Consider the following 10,330-nt stretch of genomic DNA (forward strand, 5'->3'; position numbering starts at 1 on the left):
GGACAATATTTTATGCAGAGATGAGAGGTTTTTGCCCAGTTTCTGCCATATGCAATGTGGCCCTCTGGAGTAATGGTAGAAATAGTGTCAAAGGCTATACTGGCATGAGGGTTTCCAGCTAAGGAGCGATGCGTATTACGGTAATACTGTATGCAGGGTATACTAAAGACACATAATGACTTGTGGGATGTTATACTATATATGGGAAGTGTTAAATCTTTTGACTTAGAAATAAAACCTGTTACATTTAAAAGTAAACCCTGTTACTAAAATCTGTTTTAGTGGTGGCATGAGGGATTTGTCCCCTAAAATCCATAATTGTGGAGACAGTCCTGGAAAACTTTTAAAGATGGATAAGACAACGATTACCAGAAAGGTCTTTACATTTTTCAAACCAGTACCACCTTCCAAAAAGACAGTACCTTGGAACTGCATGTAGAAATGTGCCCACCTACCTTTTGCATTTCCAACATTTAAACCTAAAAACATCTTAAAACATTTCAAAATGCTCAAATGTTCCCATTCTATAATCTTCATAGAACAGCAAGCTGTCCAAATTAACTGAAAACACAGCTTTTCTCTCTCTTCATACAGTATTGTGTTATAAGAAAGCAAAGTGGTGTAAGAAGTTCTCTAGAAAAAGTCATATAGTCACAGTTTTACTTGAGTAAATATACTTAAAGTAGGCTACCAAAGTAAAAGTACACATTTTTCAAAATGTGTCGAACCTTTTAAAAAATATACCAAAGTAACTTGATGCAGTGGAGTAGAAGCACAGTATACAAATTTGAAATGCACAAGTAAGTAAAACTAGAAGTAAAAGTACCTCAAAGAATGTACAGAACCTGAGTAAATGTTCTTAATAACCTCAACAATCATTTCCTACTCAAACCCAGTTGCTCATCTTACCTCATAGCCACAATTAACACACTGAACAAATAACTGCCACACTGCAGGACAGACCAAGAATCACATCTTTAGATCTATAACCTCAAGTGAGCATAAATAGCTGCTCTAATATCTATATCTAATATAATATCTAACCCTAATAATACTTACAGTTACACTAGTTTCCCAGGAGAATAATTATATATCAGGAGCTCAATAGAATATCTTCACGTGACACAAAACACAACTTTGGCTCTATAGTACATTGAGAACACAGGTTTGAATCCGACACCACTCCTGTGTGCCTTCACGTATCGTCAGATGTCCAGCTCAGCAATGTGCAGTCATGTCCTCATCTCTGGTCCATCATGTCCCTATTTTCCCCTCCTGTTGGGTGGATAATAGGGATGTACTGTAACTAGAAAGAAGCAATTCTGGTGTGGTTTCCTATTTATTGTCTGGATATCCATTTACTATCCAGACTTGTTGGGCAATCACACTATAATCATGTGAGGCTTGATCTATTTATAGTCCATTAAATTGCCTATTTATAATCTGGATAGTTTATCTACAAAGAAAGTCTATTTTTTAAACTTGCTCTGAAGAAGGCTTCACGCCGAAACGCGTTAGCATTCAGAATAAAATGGAACTTAATATCTGAGCCCGTCTTGTATTCTCATTCTGGTGTGCTGCTTTTACCACTCATGTGGAACCTTGTATAAAGTCTATTTATAGTCTGGATAGCCAGAATGTCATGTGAAACTTGACCTATTTATAATCACGTAAATTGCCTATTTATAGTGTGGATTGGTTATCTATCTATAAATAAATAAATAAAGTAGCACTATAGTGTGTTGTCCCTGTTGGGCAACCACACTAATAATGATACAAATAAAAACCCCACAATATATTATGATCCATGATACAGTATTTACCACAATATTTAAAATACATTAATAAATAAATAGGAAAATAGGGATGTAATAATGATACAAAAAACCCCACGATATAATAATATTACAGTCCATGATACAATTTTTTAATTCATTTATATAATAATAAATCAATAATGAAAGAAATTATGTTCCAAATGTTTACTTATGCTCAAGATATGGATGCTTGTTTGAGGCCTTGTGCCTCATTTTGCTAGAGTCTCTTAGTACAAAGCCAGCAGCACTGTTTGACTAAAGCTGAGAAGGTTATAGCTGCTGAGCTAAATGGCACGACTATGTTGCTCTGCCAATGTGTTAGCTGAATGAAATGAGAGAGTTGCTAGAATAAGTATAGGCAGGCTGTTTCACTCTCATTACTCCGCTGCTGTTCAAACAAAATGTTAAGCTTTTCAGCCTGAATAACTATGGTATGGACATCACTGGCCCACGATAATATTGAGACATTTGTTATTACTGTGACATCCCGGTAATGGCAATATTGTTAAATCCCAACTTGTTTTTTCCACCCCAAAAAAAGGTTGTTCCAGCTTAAGGTTTTGCTGTTGTATAATCCTGCCCTTATTTTGACTCCAGTTTCTTGATTAATTGATTGAATGCTTTATTGGACGAAGATGTGAAGGTACTTGTTTACATTGTGGCCCTATGAATTGAATTAATCAACAGAGCAAAAGATATTATCACATTAATAGGCCTTCATGTCATTGAAAAATACAAATAGCTAGTATATATTTACAAAGGAGAAAATACTGGAAATGGAAAAAACTGGCGGCGGTGTATGTCCCCTACTTTCAAGGGGCTTTAAAATCTAACTCCACTTGAATTGTCTGACAGATGCTTTTTTCAGGAAGCCAGAAGTTCACATCATTTGATGGATGATGTCAGAGCATTGCAGATGCAATGGCCAAGTTTTGAGGCCATGTTTGTGCTAAATCTGGGGGTTACCAGATCGGGGGAGATCCCTCTGGTGTTCTGCCTGTGGGCACTGAGTATCTTAATGACCAATCCCATTAACATTTGCTTAATCCTGTTTTAGTGAGTTGGTGATACAGTAAGTGAGTCATGCATGGTCTTGAGGCTTTTGGATGTCAATCCAGAGGTCGGTACTGGAGTTTTGCATTCTCTTTAGCCAAAGTCTCATCTTCTCCGGCTAGTCTCTCCCTTTCCTTGCCCACTTTCTCCTGCGGCATGCACCAACAAGTTTCTTTGGTTCCTCAGTTCGTCCAATACCAACTGCAGTTGGTATTGGAGTTGTTCATTCTTCTTAGCCAAAGCGTCCTTTTCTCCAGCTAGTCCCCGTCTCTCTTTCCCCCATTTCTCCTGCTCCATGCTAAATGCCAAGAACCACCGAGTCTCTTTGGTCCTCAGCTCTTCCTGGATAAGGTCCAATTGGTGCTTGAGCTGTCTGTTCTCTGTGATGAGCGTTTCATGGCAAGAGCAGTCAATTCTTATTTTCCACAGGTCTACCAACTGCTCACATTCCTCTTTCCACGTTTTGCGTTTCTCAAACAGGCCCCTCTTGTTGTCCTCTCTCTCAATGCAGTGATGCTCCTCCTCCTTCCCTTCCAACCTCTTTTGGAGTTGAAGGAGGGCCATGTCCATTTCCATGTCCTGTTGCTCTTTCTCTGTGCTCTCCTCCTCCATGGCTTGAATCGTTTGCTCTGCAGAGACTAACCTTTTAACCGACGTCTGCAGCTCTTCAACCAGTTGTGTTCTCTCCTCATCCCAGATCTTCTGCTTTGCAAACATCTCTTCCCTGAGGCTCTCTAACTGGCGTTTCATCAATATGTGGTTATCCTTAAACATCAAAAATGTTGTTGCCAGTCGCGTCGTGACGAGCAATCCCTTCGACCACATGCAGTAACGTCCGTTATATATGCGTCGGCCGTGACGTAACAAAGACATGGCACAAAACCTATATCCAGATATGGACGTCCGCAGGCAGTAAGTCACATCGCCATCAAGGGGCCGCCGACCGAAGAGCCCAACCCAACCAGATGTGTGTCCAGTCCACAAACGTGAGTTATTGTGGGCAGAATTGTGTTCAGAACTGTTCCCACCAGCAGCTTTTTGTCGCTCACAGAAGGCAACCAAATGAATTAAACAATGAAAAGTTGTCATATTTACACGTAAAACAGATTCACTATTATTCATGACACGTAACGTAACTGGCTATCCTACTTTTCTCTATAGGGTGTGCCAAATGTAGTTCTAAGAGCGGCCATTTCTTGGGTAAACACAGCCTTACACAGGTGTTCTGATTAGACTATAGCATTAGTTCTATGCAATCAAACAATTGAAACACCTGTGTTTTGACCCAATAAATGGCCGCTAAGGACTACAATGACGTAGCCGCTGGCACACACTATTGTCTCAAGTATCAATAGAATATGTCATAGACAAGGGAAAGTAAAATGTTGACGATTATTTAAGTCCTTTTCACACCCTTTCTTGGACCTGGTAACAATACAGAATTCAGATTGAATCAACATACTTGATTTCAGTGTGATGTTTTGTAAATGTTAAAGTAAACCTTAAATAAGATTTACAGTTACAGTTTGTGATGGATGCGACAAGAGATCCACCACTTCACTCTGCCCAGCTTCAGCACCGGAACCGGAACCAACAAGGTTATAACAATCATCCATCTCACTGTTCACCGCTCATGCATTTTGCTCTCTGGTGGACTGGAGAAACACAGCAGCCAGGGGCCCAGCCATGAGTCACCCATGTAGAAAGCTGGCCCACCCATCAATGTTGGCCTTTTTTTTATCATGTCTTTCTTTCATTAAATAACATCTTTTTTGTTGTTGTTGTTGTGTTTTTCGTGTGATCATTGTAGGCCTACTTTAAAACTGTCGCTCAGATGATGGATTTTTTACATCAGCAGCAGCTACTGTGTTTTTGGGGAGTGTTAGTTTATATTTGGAAATGTGTTGTTGGGATGAAGTGCAGTTGGGAACTCAATGCATTGTATTAGCCTATTAATTATTGTTAATTGCTAGGCCTACTGCAATTGGCGAATGTAGAGGTAAGAAAAAGAACAGACCAAGTACAATGTGAAAGGTCAAATTTACTAAGTATTGATGATTTAAGTGGTTAAATGTCTAAAAAAACACATTAACACGAATCCAACATAGACTGATGACAGCTGTCAAACAAGTCTATGAATCTATCTATGAAATCGATGAAAATCTGCATCACAGTTTTATACAACATATAGTGGGGGTCCCTGCTTTGTCTCTGTCTCTCAGCTAAGGGGTCTTTGGCCTGAAAAGGTTGAAGACCCCTGCAATAGCCTATGTTATTATAGTGCTAGTGGGGATCCCTGCTTTGGAGCCAGGCTAACGTGATGTCTCTTTTTCTGAGGTCACAGAAACGCACGGCAACCAAACCAACTGCCACTACAGAACTTGAAGAAGGCAGTCGGGGGGACGTTCCAGAGATAACCTTAACCCTAACCTCTGTAAAACTAATGCTGGTGAATGCTAACCTGCCGACTCTGGTGAATGTTAACCTGGTAGTCAACTTCTTCTTGAAAAATGGACGCTAAAATAAAAATAATGTCAGGCTGACTTTGGGGATGTAAACAAAGTCAGCCTGACAATGGCCAAAATGATTATTTTATCATGATTTTACGCCTTTTGTGATCATTTTTGAATTGAATAGAAACACTGTATATGAAGCTTAATATTCTTTATAAAATATTTTCGACATTATTTATTTTATTATTTTAGCGTCCATTTTTCAAGAAAAAGTTGACTATGGCTCCTTTAAACTGGTCGGACCAACGGTGCTTAACCCAGTTGCTTTTTTGATACACTCGGACTGAAAGAGCTGCAACAAAAAATACCAATATGCGCTCTCTTTACGTCATCACCTAGTGTCCGCCTGGTGGCGGCGATTGCGTCACTATTGTGCGCACCTTATTGTTGTTTGTTCATGCTACTGAATTATTCCGCATTTGTCTACGTTTCAGAGTCATTTAGACCTATATATACAGCGTGCAACACATAGACATTTGAGAGAGATTGAAGGTGTGTGCGTTGGGTGAGTTTAGCGCTGTTGTGTTCAGTCTTCATGGCAAACGAGCGACTGCGGAGTCTGGAGGAGGTGGAGAAAGAGATCGCCATGACGCTACAGTGTGCTGGTTCGTGACTTCATTTTTACTTTAATATGAATAACATTACATTCTTTTACATGATTACATGACTACAGTGCGCACCAGTGGTTCTAAAATGTGTTTTATGTCAAGGAAAGGACATCTCAAAGGTGCAGTAAGTGTAAGCGGCATTGTTTTTGTTGAAATAAGTCATAATTATCTACCACACTAACATGTGGAACGCCCTACCACAAGCCATAAAGGACTGTAAGTGTAAATCCCTAAACTCCTTTAAAATCGGTCTGAAAAGTCAACTACTGATGGCTGCTACTCGAAACTTGTAATATACTAAGCCCATACTCCCCCCCTTTTCCAATGTAAATATAAATATCTTCTTCTTTTGTTCCTTTTTTTATTCTTTTGATATGCCTTTTCCCTTTTTGTTAGTGGTGATATCCTATGCAAAGTACTGTGTTCTATAATCCGTCTGTCTTTCAATGTTATATGAGATACATAAAGTGGTTCCTGTGTAAATAAACAGAAAAGCTTACTAGGATCTCCTTTTAGTTGACCTTGTACCAGTGATGTGTACTGTCATGAAACTGTACTTCTTCCTATGCAACCTTCTAATAAAGTATTCAATCAATCAAAACCTTTAACAGCCCATTCATCCAAACATAAAAGTCGTTTCTGGTCAAACTCACCAGCATTGCAGCTTTACGGAAAGCTTGGTTTATCCAAGTTTTTGTTTCATAAAAATCCACTGCAGACATGAGCTACTTTATGTCAATAAATTCCATGCAGGTGATTATTTTTTCTATATTTTTCAACATTGAGGAACTGGAATCGGTTCCATCACATTTGGAATCGGACCGTTAAGAGGGAATCACGAAGGAACCGGAATTGTTAAAATCCTAAAGGATCCCATCCGTAGTGACTATAACAACGGTGACCTGAAAAACGTGAAAGATTTTTGCTCAGAATACAGATAATTTTTCATCCCACGATTTTATAACCCATTTTTCACCTGGTGTCAATTATCTAATGTAATCCACTCCCTCTGCCAATCTGGGGAGACAACGGACTGACCTCATGCTTGCTTCTATGCATGAGGAGTCCAAGACGCTTTTTTTCACCTGGCAGAGGGGAGTTTCCCCGGTTGGACATAGCGCGTGGAAGGAACAAGTTATTCAAACCAGTTCCTTTTCCCCGCCTGGCCTTGGGGAGGCATATTTTTTGTGAGGGTACACCTACCCTAGGAGACATAAAGAGAACATGCAAACTCCACACAGAAAAGAAAGTACCCTTTGCACAGAATATTGATTGATTGTACTTCCCATCTTTGATGTCCAGGTAACATCGTTCTGGAGCTGTCTAAAGACAAACACAACGCCAGTTTCCTGGACAGACAGCTGGTGCAGTTCCAGAGCTCCGTCAACCGGGTGGAGAGTGAACTGAGCTCTCAGATACGATACCTCACGCAGGTAGGCCTGTCTTTTGCAATAATCGCCTGATTGCAGTTGTTTGAGATCATCTCAATTATTTGAGCTCATAACGCATATTTTTTTAATTGCCAACACTAAAATCAAAAATGACATCTATGCTTTCCCTGGTTTAAGGGCTTAAAGACCCAATGAAATGACTATTTTGGGTATTTTATTTTGAAGTTTCAGTTTGAAAAGGAAGCCTGTGTGTTTCTGAACCTATCCGAGGGGACCAGCCCTTCAGGCGATGGGATTTAAAATCTGAGTAATGGGATTAATGGGAGCCAGCAATGGGAAACAAACAGGTGAATGTAATCAAAGGTTCATTTATATTCAAAAACTCCATCTATGTCATCACTTTTTGAATTTCTGTTCACAGGAAGTATTTAAGAATGGCCTATTTAGGGACCTTTGATATAAATATACACAGAATTGTTTATTTTCTATTTTTTTGGCATCTAGTGTTAGGTATGGCCATATTATCACTACAGATATGCTCTAAAAGTGTGAAAAACGTGTTTTTGATTTCACCCCGTCTTTAAAAGCACATCTGTTCCAATCATTCTCCGGCAGCTAGATAAAGGCCAGGTCGTCAGTCAGCCACTCTTTGTTCTTTTAGTTAGCCTTTTAAACCACCCTTGCTATGATGAGAACATCCGTGTTGCTTAACGCATGCTGTGGTTGTGTGTTGTGTCCTGCTGCTCACTGTGTGCACTGTACTGTGAGGTGACGTTAGGGCTGAAACGGTGCTCTCTGATTTTCACAATAAAATGTCACCTGCCGGCGTTTAGTCCTGTACCTCCCGTACCCGCAAACTTATAAGTATATTTTTTCGTCCGTTTTAGCCCGTCAAACGCGGGTACCTGCCGGGTATCCGTGGGTCCCCGGCCCGTTGCAGGACTCTGCCCTACACAGACGCTGTCTCACTGTGTTGCCATCTCAATAATAATAATAATCGATTAAATTGATTTGTTCGATTAACTTCTGCACCCCTTCTCTCCAACCCAGGTGGCTACAGGTCAGCCTCATGAGGGCTCAACGTATTCAGCCCGGAAGGACTGTCAGATGGCACTGAACCGCGCAGAGTACGCCAAGGTCAAACTGGGAGAACTGGGCTGCACCTGTGAGCTGATGTTGGACCAGCAGACGTGAGACAGAGGGCGCTATTGAGGTGGTGAAGACGTTTTTTTTTACCCCAAGCTTTAAGTCTATGTGACTCCATGACCTTCATTCCCATACCAAGCTACTTGGAAGTGTGCATTCGCCAGCTGAATGTTCATAATATCAAAGTTACCATATTGATTTATGCCGTTTACAAACGAGCGCTTGGTAGGAAGCACATCCCTCCCGCTCTCCATCCTTGCGCAGGGAGGGAGGCTGTTACACCATTTTGTAGTGGTGTCAGAATGTATAGTGATCAATATTTTACCCAATATATTGGCTTGTATCATACAATGAACAGTCAAATTCACTGTAGTCCTCTAGGGCAGGGGTTTTCAAATAACGTTTTCATCCACGGGCACCCCTGAATTACACTGTTATTTTTTAGAATCTTACATCATATTGGAGAGATATCAGTTTCCATCAGACTGAAAATAACATACTTAAACCCCAGCATCCCTATTCTGGAGGGAAGTTTCACCAAAAATAGCCGATCTACAAGTTGTGACGCGTTGTGAGCTTGTAGATCTGCTATTTTTTGGTGAAGAGAGTTGGCTGTGGATGGAAAAATAACTCAAGTACAGTGCAGTGATATTGTTGCAGTGAGATGAATTCCAAATGTTATCAGATTATTCTGAGGTACCCCTGGACTGGCATCACGGCACCCACTTTGGGAAACCCTGGAGCAGGAAGTAGTGAATGAGTGACTGAAATCAGACACATCCAAAGGGTGGTTGCTCCGAGCCTCCGAGGCAAGTCCTTTGTTGCAGCCGTTCTGACCTGAAAAAGAACAATGTTGTGGTTTTATAGCACTTAATGCATAACATGATACAACACACACTTCAATAAGACATTTATGACTATTTATGACTAAATAAAAGAGGTCCCGTATGATTCAGTGTTTACATAGCTTTCAGGTTTCAAAGGAGTTTTGCAATGTAGCAAAATTGTTAAAATTTATATTTTTTGGCAGATAATTCAATTGTTTGTTTGTTTTTTACTCTGGGAAACATTTATAAGGAAGCTTTGTATGCTTTTGAAAGTTAGGAATCCAAAATGGAATCCAAAATTGTTTTGATGTTATGTGATGTTGATGTAATTTGTATCAATATTAAGAAAACAAGTAAATTCATGCATTTTTGGAAATAGATGCCAACATCATTTCACATAACCTTTTGCAAACAATGTATGAAAATAAATTGGGCATTTTGCCTATATTCTTCCCACAATGATATGTTTGTTTTTTATAACACCTTTGTAAATGTACAAAATTACTGTCCTGATTATGAAAATCTGTTCTTTACATTTGACTTTAATATAGTATATTTACACATTATTACTGTACTGTTTGACAAAACAGAACAATGTGTTTGCCGAAAAAGAAAGTACTGTAGGTAGTAGTGATATTAGCTATTCAGTTGTGTGAAATGTAGTTTAATAAAAAAAAAATTACAAAATTGGCTTAACAGTGGTCTTAAGGGGTCAAGCTTGGTTGTGCACAAAGGACTGTCCAAGTCACTTTATGGTATGCTAGGGCGTGCTGAATGTGCTCCTCACATTCATGCTATTGCTAGTCATACGGCTCGTTATGACTACAAGGACTACGCAAACCGTGGGTTCTGGATTCATTTGCTTCCATACGCTATGGCTTTCAGATGAGGTTCTCAGAACCTAATTTGGGCCCTGCTCAGGAGGTGATACTAACTTGAATTCTCGAAACTCGAAGTTAGTTAAAATAGTGAAAA

General features: G+C 39.7%; 1 protein-coding gene across 1 annotated transcript; it reads left to right on the forward strand.

Annotated features, from left to right (window-relative positions):
- Positions 1-5,754: 5,754 nt before the first annotated feature.
- On the forward strand, positions 5,755-8,697 carry med11 (mediator complex subunit 11). Its single transcript, XM_080752482.1, has 3 exons — positions 5,755-5,988; positions 7,294-7,424; positions 8,433-8,697. The coding sequence occupies exons 1-3, from the start codon at positions 5,919-5,921 to the stop codon at positions 8,574-8,576; spliced, it is 345 nt and encodes a 114-aa protein (XP_080608608.1). The 5' UTR covers positions 5,755-5,918; the 3' UTR covers positions 8,577-8,697.
- Positions 8,698-10,330: the final 1,633 nt, after the last annotated feature.

The sequence above is a fragment of the Nannobrachium achirus genome (assembly GCF_963921795.1).
Source record: "Nannobrachium achirus genome assembly, chromosome: 22".
Taxonomy (NCBI): domain Eukaryota; kingdom Metazoa; phylum Chordata; class Actinopteri; order Myctophiformes; family Myctophidae; genus Nannobrachium; species Nannobrachium achirus.